General features: G+C 33.4%; 1 protein-coding gene across 5 annotated transcripts in view; it reads left to right on the plus strand.

Annotated features, from left to right (window-relative positions):
* The window catches only part of ATF7IP (activating transcription factor 7 interacting protein), a 117,926-nt gene that overhangs the window by 65,320 nt on the left and 33,542 nt on the right, over positions 1 to 19,064 (plus strand). For all 5 annotated transcript variants that reach the window (XM_082352574.1, XM_082352577.1, XM_082352573.1 and 2 more), the window contains 3 exons: positions 553 to 698; positions 2,143 to 2,280; positions 13,184 to 13,249. In XM_082352574.1, the coding sequence (XP_082208700.1) occupies positions 553 to 698; positions 2,143 to 2,280; positions 13,184 to 13,249 (350 nt within the window). The remainder of the gene's footprint in view (positions 1 to 552; positions 699 to 2,142; positions 2,281 to 13,183; positions 13,250 to 19,064) is intronic.

The following is a 19,064-nucleotide window of genomic DNA, read 5'->3' on the forward strand; positions in this document are numbered from 1 at the left end:
ACTAATATTATTTTCCTAAGGCTGGTGATTAAGGAAGAATTTTTCCTAAACTTACTGAGGAAGAAGATTTACTGAGGATGAAGAATTAAATAATTAAAGCTATGCACAGTTAGTAGAGGCATGTGATGTGAGAATAAATACTGAGAAATCTGTGACTTGTGAATGAATACTGTATTTTGTCAGAGAATTCATATACACTAGAGAATTTAGTGAAAGGAATGAATTTGCGATGATTTCGTCTCATCCCATATTGTTAGTTGGGCTTCCATCTTAATACGAACATTTCAGGGAAAAAATGTTCTTTGTTCATGTTGTTTGTACATTTACTTATTTAGCATTTGGAGGTTCTTATTTAGCATATTGAAAATCATTTCAAGTTTAAGGTAAAAGCTATCTATTTACTTTTCTGATCACAAGAACAATTCATAAAATAATTTATTGAGAGTGCTATTTTGATAGCTAGAAATAATATTTTCCTGAGGCTGGAGAAGAGGCATTAAGGTCTATCTATAATAAAAACACCTGACTGGTCATTATGCTTTTTCTTCTCAGGTGAATTTTTTAGAAGAAAACGTTCTAAGTCAGAGGACATGGACAATGTACAGTCCAAACGCCGTCGATATATGGAAGAAGAATATGAGGCAGAGTTTCAAGTAAAGATTACAGCCAAAGGAGATATAAACCAGAAACTACAAAAGGTGTTAGAGATTATAAGTTAAAAGCATATTAAACAAAAAACACCACCATCTTTATTCTTCTAGATTTTTGACATTACTCTGTATTTTACTGAAATATTCAGCTTTTTCATAGAAAGAACTTGAAGAAATTGGTTAAGCTTATTACCCTTAATAATTTAATTCTAAAATTCCTTATGACTCTTTTGAAGCTAAATAGTTTTGTTTTGTTTTGTTTTGTTTTTTTAGATATGGTAGTAATTTTCAAAATGGGAGAGAAATTATGGCTTCTTTTCTTATTTGCTTTAGTAACAAAACTGAATACCAATTTTCAGCTTTCATTTTTTCTTCTATATTGAACTTTATTCTAGTGGAAACATTAGAGTCTTATATGTTAACATTTTAGTTTTTATAATTTTTATCATAAGCTGGTTTCATGACTGTAAGTCCCTACGTTCTAAAATCTTTGTTATGTACCTTAGGCTTAGTATTAAAAATGGTATGGACAAGGCTTTCGAATGACTAGGGAAAGGGAATATTTAAAGTACAGACTTTGGAAACTTCCCCCTATATGTGTTAGACTAGAGATAGAAATAATGAAAATATAAAGTATTTAATATATTTTTCAAGATGTGTTCACACATGTTGATGACAAATGCCTTTTTAAGAGAAGAATAGAAGACTCAGTGAAAATTTTTCAAGGTCTTATAGATTTAATGGTGAAATTATAAATAATCTAGGCCAGTGTTCTACTCAGATAAAGTATAAATATCCCCATTAGAGAAAGGAACAGAGAGGCAGTACAAAAGTGGCTTTTTTTTCTCCCAGTGTCTTTTTTCTTTTAACCATATGGTGATAATAATGCTTGTTCAGTCTTTCTTATAGAGCTATTAGAAATATGAAGATAGCTATGAGAAAGCATTTTGAAATATACTTCTGTATATACTGAGGGTTTACTCCTCTAGAGCAGTGTAATTCGGAGATGGTCCGTCAGCTGCACTGTGTGTCCTGTTTGTTATGGGTCCATAATGAGATAAATATGGAAATTGTGAGTAGGCATTTAGAAATGTTTTATAGGAATTTCATAGTGCAGTGACATTCTTAGTGTCTCACAAAAATATCATCTGTAACAGATTAGAAAATTTAAAACCTGCTCCTTACCTTCAGCTGGTTTCTTTTAAATCACAGTAGAGGGTGTGGGAAGAAAATATTAAAACTTCAATTTCAAATTGTTTTAAAAATTTCACCCTCTGGAAATTTTCTATTTTTAGTACATTTTATTGTGTTACAGTAGATATTATGTATGTAGAAGTGGAGGATTTCAGCAGATAGCATTGTGTTACGGATGCCAGTATGTTTTTTTAATTGATATTTTAGTACTATCTTATTAGTACTTCAGAATATTTACTGTTTGCTGCTTGCTTGAAATTCCTTTTTTGCTATAACAAAGGAATGTGTATTTTTTTAGGTTGTACAGTGGTTGCTGGAAGAAAAATTGTGTGCGCTACAGTGTGGTGTATTTGATAAGACGTTGGCAGAGTTGAAAACACGAGTGGAAAAGATTGAGTGTAACAAGAGGCATAAAACAGTTTTAACTGAACTACAGGTTTGTACACTGACTTGAATTGCATATCCGTGTGTCATCATTTTTATAACTTACTTTCTGGGATATGTTTTTGAAGTTGACAATAAAGTATATTTAACTTTTAAGTATTAGAAATAAAAGGAGCCTCTATTAGTTTGCTAGGGCTACCATTAATTAACAAAAAGTACCATAAACTGGATGGCTTAAACAACAGAAACGTATTGTCTCATAGTTTTGGAGGCTGAAAGTCCAAGATTAAGCTGTCGTCAGGATTGGTTCTAAGGGCTGTGAGGAAGAATCTGTTCCTTATATCTACTCTAGCTATAAATGGTTTACTGGCAGTCTTTGGCATTCCTTGTCTTATAGAAGTATCACCCTGATTTCTGGCTCCATCTTCACATGGTGCTGTATCTGTATGTTTGTCTGTTTCCAAATTTTCCCTTTTTCCAAGGATACTAGTCATATTGGATTAGGACCTACCCTATTCCAGTGTGACCTCATCTTAACTACACTTGACTCTTGAGCAATGTGAAGGTTAGAGGTGCTGTCCCCACCTGCTGCAGTTGAAAATCTGTACACTGGTATCTGCTTCAAAAAATGAAGGAATTGATAAATGACTCACCCAAGGCAGTAGCTGAAACACTTCAGATAGAATCGGAACTCAAGCCCTAGTTCTTTTGATTTCACATCTGGTGATCTCTAATTGAACACAAACTTTTCCCCACACTTAATTTAAAGATCTGTAAAGTGAAAATATAGGTACTATATTGATTGAAAAAAAATCCATGTATAATTGGATCCACACAGTTCAAATCTGTGTTGTTCAAGAGTCAGCTGTAATTACCTCTGTGATGACCCTCTTTCTAACTAAGGTCATGTTCTGAGATACTTGGGGTTCAGACTTTCATATACTTTTGAGATACATAGTTCAACCCATAGCAGAGCTTCAGAAATAATCTAACTTAGTGCATCTTAAATATTTCTTTATTCAGTGAAGAAAGGCTGGCATCATCTAAAATGTCATGAGTACTAAATAATATTTGCTGTGATTCTTTTTATATTAATCTACTTCTCCCATGAATCGTATTTTTTAAAGATATTAGCTTGTTAATCTATATTTATTAATAATTACTACTTTTAATTTTTTATTAAATACATCTGTATATTAACATGTACTGCTAGAGCTTCTAATCAGTTGAAATGAGCACACGGTAGCATGCTGCAGTAATTCATTTTATTCCAAGACTAAGAAACTGGAAAATTTTATCAGTACGTTCATTCTATATAAGCATAGTCTCAGATGCTGACTTGCAAACCACTTATAGAGCCTGTTTTACAAATGAGGGAGAAGTGGTCCATGAAAATAAAGTCGCTTCTTCACAGTTAAAAGCAAATTGCAACCAAATGTGACTAGAATTTAGGTATTATATTTGGCAGCCTACAAGTTATTTTTTTGGTTTCATAGTTAGTTTTGTTTACAGTGAGACTTTACTACAAAGACTTTATTATTAATAATTTCGTAATGTGTCATTTAGGACAACACTAGTCCTGTTTCTTACCTTTAGCAGGTCTTTATATAGTGATAGCATTGTCTCATCATTAAACTTTATTTTACTAGTACTGTTAAGAATTTTGAATGAGAACTTGAAAATATCTGAAGATTTAAGAAAGTAATTTCATTCGTTGTTTGTTATCACTCCCATGGCTGCATCTATGGTTTTGTGTTTCTAGAACCTGAGATCTTGACTCTTAATAGTCTTACTTAAGGTGCAAGTGTGCATCTAACATTTAATAAACCTTTGCGCTTGGATATTTCTTTGTAACCTCAGAATCTGAATCTTTCCAACATCAAACCAATCATCTTCTCCACAAATATGTCCCCCTTCACATTGTTCCTCTTACTCACAATTCTTGAATTCTTAGAAAAATCTTCAAGGAATATCTTCCCGTTGTTCCTGTTATTCACAATTTTTTAGTTCTTGGAAACTGATTTCTCTGTATCACTTCACATATGCACAGTGGGTTGCCAAATTACAACTTTTTTTGTTTCTTATAAAAGTCTATCTTTTGCTTCTTCTATCTGCAAGGCCATCATTACCCAATTTCTTGATTATAGTAACAACCTTTTACATGACCACTTTGGTACTGCTTTTTAAGTCTTTGCTGGTCCTTCTCAAGCATTGTACTCATCTTTCTAAAATACTGCTTGTTCATTCTCTTCTGTATAGTCCAGTTTGCTCAACTGTGTACCAGTTTAAACCTGTATTCATTCTTCAGTTTGTAATTCGGATCTCCTAGATTTTGATCCACTTTTCCTAATACCCACCAGTTGCTTCACTGTCCTACAGAGTATTAATGTTCATAGTATTTTTATTTCAGGCCTCTGACTTCATATTGCTTCTCCCATTCATTTATGATCTGCCCTTACCATGCCATTTATTTAAATTTTACTCGGCCCAATTTAGTTCCCATCTCTTTCTTTGTTTATGGAAGTAAAATTCAGATAACAATCATTTTAAAATTTACACTTCAGTGGCATTTAGTACATACACACTGTTGTATGATCATCATCTCTGTCTGGTTCCAAAACATTTTCATCAATCCAGAAGAAAACCTTGTACCCATTAAACAGTCACTTCTCATTTCCCCCTCCCCCTAGCCCTCGGGAAGCATGAATCTGCTCTCTGTCTCTACTGAGTTACCTGTGCTGCATATTTCATATGAACAGAATTATACAATATGTGACTTTTGGTGTCTGGCCTGTTTTTCTTAGCATAATGTTTTTAAGGTTCATATATGTTGTAGCATGTATCAATACTACATTCCTTTTCATAGCTAAGTAATATTTATATTTCTGTACTATTGAAAATAAGTAGGAATTAATTCAAGATGTTTACTTGTGTGTATACACACACACACACACACACACATTTTGTTTATGTATTCTTTGGCTGATGAACATTTGATGGGCATTTGGCTGATGAACATTTGATGGGCATTTGGGTTGTTTCCACCTTTTGGATATTGTAAATAATGCTGCTATGAACATTCATATACAAGTATTTGTTTGAATACCTGTTTTGAAATCTTTTGGGCATATACCTAGGAATGGAATTGTGGGTCATATGGTAATTCTTTGTTTAATTTATTGAAGAGCATTCAACTGTTTCCCAGATCAGCTACTCCATTTTATATTTTACTCCCCACCAGCAATGTGAGGGTTCCATTTCTCCACATCCTTGCCAACACTTGTTACTGTTTGTGTATTTTTAAAATTATTATTATAACATCCTAATGTGTGTGAAGTGGTATTTTATTGTGGTTTTGGTTTGCATTTTCCTAATGGCTAATGATGTTGAACATCTTTTCCTGTGTTTGTCGAACATGTGCATATCTTCTTTAGAGAAATAGTTATTCAAGTTCTTTTTGTTTTGTTTGTTTTGCCTTTCTGTTGTTGAGCTGTAAGAGTTCTTACATATTTTGGATACTGAACACTTAGAAATACACGATTTATAACTATTGATATTCTTACCCACTCTGTAAGTTTTCTTTTCACTTTCCTTTTTTGATAATGTCCTTTAATGCACAAAAGTTTCAAATTTTGATGAAATCTTGTAGACAGCATAGAGTTGGGTCATGATTTATTACCCACTTTGCCAGTCTCTGCCTTTTAATTGGAGAGTTTTTGTCTGTTTACATTTAAATTAGTTACTGATAAGGAAAGACTTACTCCTGCCATTTTATTTGTCTTCCACCTTTTTTTCCCCTTAATTCCTACATTACTGCCTTTGTCTGTGATTGATTTTTTTTCTAGTGAACCATTTTGATTCTCTTTGTCTTTCTCTTTCTGTAAGTTTTTTAGCTTTTTCCTTAGTGATTACTCTGGGGATTATACTTAACATCTTGAATTAATACCTACTTATCTTCAATATTATACAAAACTGTTCCTTTACAGCCCTGTCCTGCTCAAATCTGTTGAACCTCTCTGGTGAATTTCTTAATTTCAGTTATTGTACTTTCAGCTCCAGAATTTATATTTGTTTTCTTTATATAATGTCTGTCTCTTTATTGATATTCTCTATTTGGTGAGACATTATTTTCCTTTTTTTTTTTTTTAAAGTTCTTTTTCTGTTGTGTCCTTTAGCTCTTTGAATAGATTTAAAACCATCTGTTTAAAGTCTTTGTCTAGTAAGTCCTATGCCTGAGCTATATTTCTGCTAATTCTTTTTTTTTCTGTGAATAAACCATACTTATTTCTTTGTATACCACCTAATTTTTTTTGTTGTTATTGTTGAAAACTGGATATTTTGAATATTATAATGTGGCAATTCAGAAAATCAGGTTTTCCCCTCCTGTCCAGGGTTTGTTGTTGCTGCTTGCTGTGGTTTGTTGTTTGCTTGCTTAGTGAGTTTTCTCAACTATTTTTGGAAAGTATGTATTCATTATTGTGTGTGACCACTAAAGTCTATGTTTTATTAGCTTAGTGGTCAGCTTGTGTTTTGACAGTTACCTTAAATGCCTGGAGCCTAAAGAAGGAAAAAAATTACTCTTCCAAGTCTTCGCAGATTGGCTGTGTTGGGGCACTCCTTCCACACTTAATCTAGGCCATTTACAACCTGCTTTATCAGAATTGCCTTATCCTTCCCTTCCTGAAAGCCAGTCAGAAGTGAAAGCTTAGGGTCTTTTCAGCCCATTTCTGAGCATGCATTCTGCCCTGGACATTCAGATATTCTTCTCAATTTCCTGACATGGGTGAGAGCTTTTAAAGCCCCCTTTTGCTGTGTGTCTTTTTTCTGCTCTTTTCCATCCCAGGCTTTTCTTTATATTCTTTGTCCAAATTGTTCTGTGCCTCAAGCTGCTGTGCCAATACCAGCACCTTTAAATCTTTTTGGGAAAATCTGTCTGGAATGCTGCCCCAGCCTTGGGAATTACTCAGACTTGGGTGAATCAAAGGCCAGCCTTTGTGCTGGTTCTTGAGGGAGTTACTAGAGAAAATAAGGTGCATATTGCTTCCTGTGGCACTCATAACTTACTCCAGGTATCCCAGCTGTCATCCTTATAGCTGCTGCTGATCTGGGTGTGGGGAATCATAAAGGACAATTTTAAAAGACCCCACTGCTGTCATACTGCAAAGTGCAGCTTTATTATTCCCTAAGTCTTCCCTTAGCTATTGTAAGTTTTTGAGTAGATTCCAAAAGTTGATTCTAACAATGCTTGCAAGCTAATTAGTTGCTTTTGGGAAGAGACAACCCTGAAGTTCCTCACTCAGGCATTTTTGGTGATGTCACTTAACTCTTTCAGTATTTTATAATTATTGTTTTCAAGTTCTTCAACTTAAAGCCTACTTTATCATATGCTTCAGCAAATAATTATGTATTTTGTTAAATAATTTACTATTTTTTAGGTAGAGCTGACAATAAACTATTTGAAAATATTGCAGTGTGTATATAGTACTTCTGTATCTCATATCATAGCAGTAGATGAGTACATCTTCCTGATATGCATATATATTCGTTTATTATACCTGACTTCCTTTGGCAGAATCCAGTATGAGTTTTATAATATTCAAAGTCAAAACACAATTGAAAGCAAATAATTAATCACCAGTGGCTTAGTAGGTATTTTGCTTTAAGGAATACATAATTTAATATTATTAATTTTAGTATTAGTGGCTTCTTCTTTTTTTTAACACTGCAGTTACAAAAAAATAGACTTTTAAAGGACTTGTGATCCTTTGCCATAAGTATAAAAATTTACCATACATTAAAAACTGTGGTAAGAGGATAGAATTGAGTAATGTGGACTTTACCTCTAGAAGGAACGCTCATGAAGGTCTCTATTCTGCTATAATTTTTAATGTATAAATTTCTCTATAGATAAAGGAAGTTAGATTTTTATGGATTTTCAAATTAGTTGTCATTCTTATGTAGTTTTTCAATGGGCTAGTTCTCGATTAAAGTCATTTTTTAAAAAAATTAATTAATTAATTAATTAATTTATGGCTGTGTTGGGTCTTCGTTTCTGTGAGAGGGCTTTCTCCAGTTGCGGCAAGCGGGGGCCACTCTTCATCGCGGTGCGCGGGCCTCTCACCACCGTGGCCTCTCCCGTTGTGGAGCACAGGCTCCAGACACGCAGGCTCAGCAGTTGTGGCTCACGGGCCCAGTTGCTCCGCGGCATGTGGGATCCTCCCAGACCAGGGCTCGAACCCGTGTCCCCTGCATTGGCAGGCAGACTCCCAACCACTGCACCACCGGTGAAGCCCTAAAGTCATTTTTAAGTTTTAAATAATAGTTCACTGTGTGTTATGACTTTTGTCCATAAAGCCTATTTGTAATTATTAGCTTATTTTCTGTGTACTAAACATATCTTATAAGAGCTGAAAAAATTGTCAACGTTGGAATATATGGAGAATTCATTATATAATTATTTTCTGTGTTAGTTTAGGGATTGTTGCTTTCTGAATCTTGAAAAAGTTTTATGTATTTTCAGTTTTTCAGAGATGTCAAATTGTAAGGTAAATCCAAACAGTTATTTCCATGAATTTTATTATTTTTTAAGTAGGAAAATATATAATTTTTAGGTTTATATATCTTTAATTCATTGTCACATTAGACATGTAGTGATTTCTAAGAACGTCTTAAAATGCTAACCACCGTCGCAATAAAATTAGAAATTATTGACAGATATTTAGCTTTTCTCCTCTCCCAGATGGCACCTTCCCCGAAAACATACTTCCAGATGATTACAAAGAGGAATTTTAAAATGGACATTCTCAACTCTTTTTTTTTTTAAATTAATTAATTAATTAATTAATAGCTGCATTGGGTCTTTGTTGCTGTGTGCGGGCTTTCTCTAGTTGTGGCGAGCGGGGGCTACTCTTCGTTGCGGTGCGTGAGCTTCTCACGCGGTGGCTTCTCTTGTTGTGGAGCACGGGCTCTAGGCACGCGGGCTTCAGTAGTTGTGGCACGTGGGCTCAGTGGTTGTGGCTCACGGGCTCTAGAGCACAGGCTCAGTAGTTGTGGCGCACTGGCTTAGTTGCTCCGTGGCATGTGGGATCTTCCCGGACCAGGGCTCGAACCTGTGTCCCCTGCATTGGCAGGCAGATTCTCAACCACTGCACCAACAGGGAAGTCCCATTCTCAACTCTTTAGGTCAGAACTATAATAATACATTACATATTAAAACTTGTAAGTTAAAGCTGATGCAGTATTCAAAGGGAAATTTATAACTTTAATTTATTACTAACAAACAAAAATAAAAAAGCATTATATGTGCATCTCCTTTGCCAGGGAAAAATAGCAATAACAAACTAAAACCCAGAGAAGGAGGAAGGAGTGAATAGAAATAACAAAAAAGCTGACCCTTTTTGAAGATTGAGCAATACAGACAAAAGCTTATTGAAAAGCCTTAAAAGTAGATACATTTTTGATCTACAAATAAGAGTAAGTACAAATAAACTGTATAAGGATTCAAAAAGGCAAGAAATAAAGATCTAGAGAAGATTCTTTAAGTAAGAGAACATTATTATATATGACCTTATACCTATGAAGTCCATTTTATCTAAGAAGAAAGTAGAAAGCTGAAAATTATGAGAAACTCTGTTAAAATTGTAGTCACTTGTAGTGAAAGATCTGTTTCTGAAGAAATCATTAGGCCCCAAAAACCTTGCCAGAAAATTCTGACAAACATTTGAGGAACAGGTAATTCACTTCTCATATAAACACTTCCAGAGTATAGGAAAAGATGAGGCCTCATTTCATGAAGCACACCCAACTGTGGAATTCTGTGGCATAAGAAAAGAACAAATATAGGCCAGTTTTATTTTCCAGCATTGGTTTCTCTCATGAATGTAAGGCTGGTTCAATATTAACCATTATATTTCACTGTACTAACAGAAGAAGGATGTAAATTGTGTGATCATCTCAGTAGATACCAAACAAGGAGGATTTGCTAAAACTGACCAGCTGTTGGAAAAAATAGGAGGGAAGTACCTTAAATCTCATAAAGATTATCAGAAACCTGTTATAAATATCATATTTAATAGTGGATCTTTGGAAATATTTCCATTAGAGTTAAGAATAGGACAAGAATGCCTTATCTGTGCTGCTATTTAGAACTTTGGTGACAGGGCAATAAAATAAAAACAGGAAAAAGGAATGAGGAGTAATAATGGTAAATGATAAACTGTAATGCTTAGCAACTAACTGATAAAAAGAAAACATATTCTAGTAGCCTTGCTGTACATCAGCAACAACCAGTGGGAAATTGTAATGAGAAAAAGGTTTCACATATGGTAGACATTTAAAAATAAGAAAATACTTAAGAATAAACCGAAAAACAAAATTTCAAGACCATTATGAAGAAAATGGACAGAAAAAGAAAACATGAGTCAACAGTGATATACCATGTTCCTGGATAGGAAGACTTGATGCCTCTCAAATCACTATGCAAATTCAGGATACTCAAAATTTCAACTGGATTATTTATGGAAAAACTGTCAACACACTCTGGAATCCAATGTTCCATTGGTTGTGATTTATAAAATGCCATTTTAAGTAGTTTTAACTGAAAATAGCTTTTTCAGTTTTTTCTTTCAGTCTCTCCTCCCACTCGCCTCCCTCAACGAGTAAATCTGTGGCTGCCTAATCTAAGAGACAGTTTTCAATAATGAATACCATGTGTCTGTTTATTCACTAGCTTTTTTGAGTGCTAATATTTGTTATTAGGCAAACGATGTACAATTACTTTTTTTTTTCCACACAGAATTATTTCCTGAGATATTCCTTGGTACATAACAAAGAAATTCTTGGTTTGCATAGTTTGCTAAACAAGGCCCCAGTGTGTCTGAATCCCAACAATTTATGCAACTTTTATTTAAACAGGTACCATTGTGCCGTTATACAAGAAATGATAGATGTGCCTAAGAAACCAAGAGCAAATGAAATAGTAGTAGTAATCAAAGATATAGTAATAGAATATTACCTTCCTTCACTAAAAAAATGACTTGTTTATAGAGTTTTTAAAAGATCTCACAGAATACTTGCCAGAAAAAGAGACCCAATCTTAGACATATTATGATAGATATTTTGCATTATAATTAAAAAATTGTAGTTTCCCTGGATTAAAACAACACAAAAAGTCTGCTCTTTGATTTCTTTTTTATAATATTAAATGGCAGAAGAAAACATGTCTGTGTCTAAATTTTGTTATTTTTTTCCTCTGCCAGTAGTTTAAATTTTGAAGTGATAAAAAAATTTTTTAAGAAATATTTGAATACTATAGATGTATATGACATGAAATTGAAGCTCTCTTTACACTGTCTGCCAATCATAGCCTCGAGAGGTAACCACCGTTAGCTTCGGTGTTTATTCTTCTAGACCTTTCCCCATATATAACATATACAAAATAATGTTTTAAATTTGCTTTCATTTTTAAGGGCAAATAATAATACTATACATATTATGCAATTTATAGAATACCTACCAGATAGCCTGCCAAAAGAAAAAATGAAAGACATTCTTGTATAAGTTGGAGTACAGAAAACACTTTCTCATATACCTTTCTTGAAAAAATTACTTGAAATATTTTAGTTACAGGAAGGTAAATCCATATTAAGAATTCTAAAAATTGTGCTGTACATGTCCTTGGATGTTAATAATATGCATAAATAATTCAGTCCTGAGGAAAATCTTCACCTTGGGAGTCATAGGTAATTGATTGCCTAACCCATATCGGTGGACTTGAATACTTTTAAGTTTTGGGGTCTCTTGTAGAAGTGACTATATTGGGAAAGAAGGTTTTAAAAGTAAATAATATTTTCTTTTTATGATATGATTGTATTGGCTAATTGAAATTATCTGGAAGAGCACTTCCTTAGGCAGGCCTCATGAACGCACTCAGAAGTTTAAAATTCTTAAAAATATATTTATCATAAAATGACAGCAGCAGCAACAAGAAAAACAATTGAGTATCATAGCAATGCCTTAGTAAAAGACTTAAAGGAAATAAATACAAAGAAAATATTCATGTGGTGATGGGGTAATTTTTCTATTTTTTTCCTTTCTGCCTCTGGTATTAAATTTTTATGAATATGTATGTGGGCAAAATATGTGATCAGGCAGTGTTTAATAAGCAGTACAAATGATTAATAAAATAATCTCACTGACAAATGTTAACACTTAAGAAGGTAACATTTTTGTCAGTTTATTAAATGTTAACACTAAGAAGGTAACATTTTTGTCAGTTTATTAAAGGTTAACACAATATGAAATTAAATACTTCAAAGAGTAATATCATGTGAACATTTATATACATTGCTATTGAAAGTGTAAATTAACAAAGCCTGTCTGAAAAGCATTTAGATAGGAGCCTTAAAAATATACTCTGTCTCAGGAATTCCACCTCTGTGAATGTAGCTTAAGTAAGTAATCTGAAAGAACAAAATTATTAATTGCATGTTATTTGACTGCAGCAGTTAGTTAAGAAACAATTGAACACATCCAGTAGGAGAGACTGTATAACTAATGATTCAATATATTATACATATACTCATATGTACTATCAGTAAGGGATTTATAGATATGCTTACTGTACACTTCTCAGTGAGAAAATTAAGTGTGGTTACAACTGTGTTAAAAAATAACAAACGCAAGCACACATGTTCAGAAATATACTGGTTTGTGAGCAAACATCCACAGTTCAAGGAGGGAAAAAGCCAATCTTATAAAATTAAGAGTGTTTACGTTTTTGTTATGATTTTCTGTATTTTTCAGATATATGCTTTACAGTCAACTTGCCTTATTTTCTTTGCTGTTAGCTGTCTTCTGAGGATCCTATTACCTGTGGGTTTCTTGTTATGTATGCATGGGTTCCTTTTTAATACTATAATGCCATTTGATTTCCGTCTCGTTTTTGCTCTTTTTAGGCCAAGATAGCCAGGTTAACCAAACGCTTTGGAGCAGCCAAAGAAGATCTTAAGAAAAGACAAGAAGTAAGAATTTCTATTCTTGCATAATTAATATTTAGCCTTAAGTGGTAATATTAAGAAGTGCTGATTTAGGAGGAAACTCTTTCTTTATTACAGGTCTGAAATTTGCTTTCATACTGTGCACTTCCTGCATGTTGTTTCCAGAGCTGCTGCTCTAGAACTAATTATTAACCATTTCTAATCCTCACTGTTTTCATACATCAGTACATATTAATCTATTTATATAAAGCATTCTTGAAATTGTATTATCTATCCATCTTTAAAATTGTGTTTTGGGGATTTGCCTTACCATGTTTCTCTTTTTACATACAGGCATGCCTTGGAGATATTGCAGGTTCAGTTCCAGATCACTGCAGTAAAGCGATTATTGCAATAAAGCAGGTCACAAATTTGTAAAAAATTTTTTTGTTAAAAAAAAAAGTAAAAGTTATGTTTACGCTACACTATAGTCTATTAAGTGAGCAATGGCATTGTGTCTAAAAAAACAATGTACATACCTTAATTAAGAAATACAAAACAAAAAACAATGACAGTAACATCAAAGATCACTGATCACAGATCACCATAACAATATAATAATATAAAATATTGAAATATTGCAAGAATTACCAAAAAATGTGACATAGAGATGCAAAGTGAGGAAATACTGTTGGAAAAATGGTACCTATAGACTTGCTTGACGCACGTTGCCACAAACCTTCAATTTGTAAAAAATGCAGTATCTGCGAAGTGCAATAAAACAAGGTATGCCTGTACTTGCCAGTGTCCTAGTCTAAACTATTATTTCCTCCAAAATGGTTTAGTATTACACTGCCTCAGGTAGCCTGGTTCTCCTCTTCCTTTTCTCCCCCATGTAGTTTAGTCCAAGCGTCATAGCATAGCACACAAACTGTAGTCTGTAGTCACACTTTTGCTTTTGTTGTTTCCTTAGTTATTCAGTAATATGTATTTTTAGTATAGCACTTGTATATTGCAGTATTGTTTTTAGTTGAATTTCTTTCTTTTCCTCCTCTTTTTTTTTTTTTTTTTTTTATCATTTGAGCAAGTTACATTTCTTTGTGTCTTGATATCTCCATTGCCTGGGACATAGTAATTGCCAATAGTAATTATTTCAGTAGTAGTCATTATCACTGTAGGATTTTTCTGTCTTGAATCATTTTCATATCTTCTTTACTTGACTTTTTAAAACAAAATCTATTTTGAAATAATGATAGATACACAGGAAGTTGTAACAATAATGCGTAGACTCCTATGAACCCTTCACTCAGCTTCCCGCAATGGTGAAATCTTCTTTAATTGTAGTACAATATCAAAACCAAGAAATTGGTACAATTCTACTAAATAGTTTTGTAGACCTTACCAGTTTCCACCAGTTTTTACATGAATTAATTGTGTGTGTGTGTGTATTTCTGTGCAGTTTGATCTCATGTATAGATTTATATAACCTGCCACCACCGTCAAGATACAGAACTGTTCCCTCACCATAAAGGGACTCCCTCATGCTGTTCTTTTATAGTTTCAACCTTGCCTTAACCCTACCCTCACTCCCTGTACCCTGGCAACTACTAACCTGTTCTGCATCTCTGTATTCTTTTAACTAAACTTTTTAAGCTCTGATTTCTGTCTTTTCTTGAACAACTGATAGTTTTTATCTTTGTTTACACAGGCTAGTCTCATCAAACCCTCGTTTGGCCACAGCCAAAGATTTTTAAATTATGGTCCTCTTCGATGATGTAATTAATTCTCTGATTTTAAACTCCACTTTCTCAGCTTTGTTTTTTTGTCACAATATAAAAACTAAGCTGTTTTATTTCTTATATTAAAAAATTGGTATAAATCTTTGTTTAACCTTTATTTGCTATGCATCAATGAAATATAGAGGTTTGAAATTTTTCCATTGTTTTGTGCAATATGAATTTCCATTTTTTCCTTTCATCCTGTGTCTGAACTAAGCAGTGCTGCCCACTGTGTACTTTTCCAGTGTTTGTGCATATCAAATTTGTTCTCAAAACTACTTACCAATTCTTGTTTGTTTAGTTAAAGAAGATAGGCAGAGACCTTAAGGAATAAAAATGAAAATATTACAATCCCTGAAAAGTTTGTCTTGAAGGGCTACAACTGGTATGGAAACAAGGACAAATACTGTGTAATTCCTAAAGATTGGAAAAGGTTAATTTGGACAGTTAGTATGTGTGGCACTTGAAGGAAATGTTAAGGTGTAGTATTCAGTTTTTCAAATTTTGTTCCTTCCTTCTTTAGTTTGTGAATAAGGCCAATTTTAAATTTCAAAACTTGGACATCTTTCTAACTCATTCTTGTTAATGTTTTCTTCTTGTGAGAGAGATTTCTAGAAATTTCAAAGATTTGTTCTTTCATGTTTAATTCTCTTTAATTATGGTATCCACTGTACTTTTACATCTGTGTCTTGCTATGTTTTAAAAATAAGACATATAGAAAGAATGTTTAGAACTTTATCCCCCTTACGAAAATAAACAAACAATGACACTTCAGATGCTTTTCTTCTATTTAGATTTGTTCCTTGGTCCTCTGATATTAACCAGTTAATAGTGAACCCCACTATTCAGGTTTGTCTTAAAACATTTCCTGTTAATTTCTGAAAGAATAGAAAATCCTCATAGGCAGTTTGCTATTAAGACCACACGCATAATCTAACCTATTTTACTGCTCTATGACTGATACCTTTAACTTTCATCCTTTCTAGTTTTTTACTGTAAAATAAATATCAAGATATTTCTCATCCTTTATCTGTGAAAATCAATGACTTATAATTGATTCTCAAACAAATTTTAGATTGAATCTAAATCCTACATTTCAATTTTTTTATTAAAAAATATCTTAAATTCTTTTTACTTTAATTATGATAGAAATAGTTAACATAAAATTTACCATTTTTAACTCTACAACTCAGTAGTGTTACCTGTGTTAACATTGTTGTGTAACAGATCTCTAGAAATTTTTCATCTTGCAAAACTGAAACTGAACTATAGAACAACTCCCATTTCCCCTCCCCTTTAACCCCTGGAAACTATTGTTCTACTTTGTTTCCATGATTTTGACTACTCTAGATATCTCATAAGTGCAGTCATACAGTATTTGTTGTTTTGTGATTACCTTATTTCACAAAACATTATGTCCTCAAGGTTCATCTGTGTTACAGCATGTGACAGGATTTCCTTTTTTTAAGGCTGAGTAATACTCCATTGTATGTATATACCACATTTTCTTTATCCATTTATTTATTGATGGATATTTGGGCTGCTTTCAACTCCTGGCTCTTATGAATAATGCTGCAGTGAACATTGGTGTGACCTCTTTGACCTCTTTGAGATCGAAGTCTTGGATATATATACCCAGAAGTGAAATTGCTGGGTCATATGGTAATTCTGTGATTATTTTTTTGAGGAGCCTCCAGACTTTTCTTTAGCAGCCACACCATTTTACATTCCCATCAGCAGGACACAAGGGTTCCAATTTCTGTATATTCTTGCCAGCACTTGTTTTTTTCCGTTCTGCGATAGTGACCACCCTAATGGATGTGAGGCTGTATCTCACTGTGGTTTTGATTTGCATTTCCCTGACGAGTGATGCTGAGCATCTTTTCATGTGCCTGCTGGTCATTTTGCATATTTTCTTTGGAGAAATGTTTATTCAGGGCCTTTGGCCATTTTAAAATCTGGTTACTTGTATTTTAGTTGTTAAGTTGTAGGAGTTCTTTATATGTTCTGGATATTAACGCCTTACCAGATACATGATTTGCAGTAGTTATTTTCTCCCATTCCATAGGTTTCCTTTTCACTCTGTTGATTGTTTCCTTTCATGTGCAGAAAATTTTGTTGGATGTAATCTCCTTTGTCTTTTTATGCTTTTGTTGCCTTTGCTATGATCCAAGAAATCGTTGCCAAATCCACTGTCATGAAGCTTCCCCCTATGCTTTCTCTTAGGAATTTCATAGTTTTAGGTTTTACATTTAGGTCTTTAATCCATTTGGAATAAATTCTTGTGTATGGTTTAATGGTCTAACTTCATTCTCTTGCATTTGCATATCCAGTTTTCACACCATTTGTTAAAAGACTGTCATTTCCCCATTGTGTAGCCTTGGCACCCTTGTAGAACATCATTTGAATGTATATATAAGAGTTTATTTCTGGGATCTCTATTCTGTTTCACAGGTCTATGTGTCTGTCTATATTCCAGCACCAAACTGTTTTGATTACTGTAGCTTTTAAAATCAGGTATGAAGCCTTCAGCATTGTTCTTTTTTCAGATGGTTTTGGCAATTCAGGGTTTCTTGAGATTCCATATGAATTTTAGAATGCTTTTTCCTACTTCTGCAAAAAATGACAGGGATTTTGGTTGGGATTGCATTGAAACTTTTGACTGCTTTGGACAGGACGGACATTTTAACAATATTAAGTCTTTCAATCCCCATGAATATGTCTTTCCATTTATTTGTGTCTTTTATTTCTTTCAGCAAGGTTTTGTAGGTTTCAGTGTAAAGGTCTTTTACTGTCTTGGTTAAGTTTGCTCCTAAATATTTTATTCTTTCTAGTGATATTGTAATGGGATTATTGTCTTAATTTCTTTCTCAGATTGCTCATTGTTTGTATATAGACGTACATCGGATTTCTTTTTTGTTGTTGAGGTATAGTTGATTTACAATATTATATAAATCTCAGGTGTACAACATAGTGATTCACAATTTTTAAAAGTTATACTCCCTTTATAGTTGTTATGAAATATTGGCTATATTCCCTGAGCTGTACAATATATCCTTGTAGCTTATTTATTTTATACATAATAGTTTGTGCCTTTTAATCTCCTATCCCTATCTTGCCCCTCTCCCCTTTCCTGTCCTCACTGGTATCCACTAGTTTGTTCTCTATATCTATGAGTCTGTTTCTTTTTTGTTATATTCACTAGTTTGTCTTATTTTTTAGATTCCACATGTAAGTGATTTTTAGTGTTGATTTTCTATCTTGTAGCATTGCTGAATTCATTTATTAGTTCAGACTTTTTCGAGTGTGTGTGGCCTCTTTAGGGTTATCTAAATATAAGATGTCATCTGTGAACAGTGATACTTCTACTCCTTTCGATTTGGCTGCCTTTTATTTATTTTTCTTGCTTAATTGCTCTTGTGAGGCCCTTCCAGTGCCATGTTGAAGAAATTGGTGAGAGCGGGCAAACTTACCTTTTTCCTTATCTTAGAGGGAAAGCTTTCAGTTATTCACCATTGAGTTTGATATTAGCTATGGGCTTTTGACATATGGTCTTTTTAATATTGGGTGGTTTCCTAACTTGTCGAGTGTTTTTATCATGAGAAGGTGTTGAATTTTGTCAAATGCTTTTTCTGCAACAATTGAGACGATCATGTGGGTTTTTTTCCCTGTATTCTTTTAATGTGGAGTATTACATTGATTGTTTTTCATATGTTGAGCTATCCTTGTATTCCAGGGATAAATCCTACTTGGCCATGTTGTATAATTCTTTTTAATGTGCTGATGAATTTTATATGCTAGCATTTTGTTGAGAATTTTTGTATATATGTTTATCAGGGATATTAGCCTGTAATTTTCTTTTATTTTGGTGTCTTTGGCTTTGGTATCTGGATGATGCGGGCTTCATAAATTGAGTTTGGGAGTGTTCCCTCCACTTCAATTTTTTGGAAGAGTTGAGAAGGGCTGTTGTTGATTTTCTTTAAATGTCTGGTAAATTCTCCAGTGAAGCCATCTGGTACTTGACTTTTTTGGTTGTTAGGATGTTTTTGATTACTGATTCAATCTCTGTACTTGTTTAGGTC

This window comes from Balaenoptera borealis, assembly GCF_965194805.1.
Source record: "Balaenoptera borealis genome assembly, chromosome: 13".
NCBI classification, from domain to species: domain Eukaryota; kingdom Metazoa; phylum Chordata; class Mammalia; order Artiodactyla; family Balaenopteridae; genus Balaenoptera; species Balaenoptera borealis.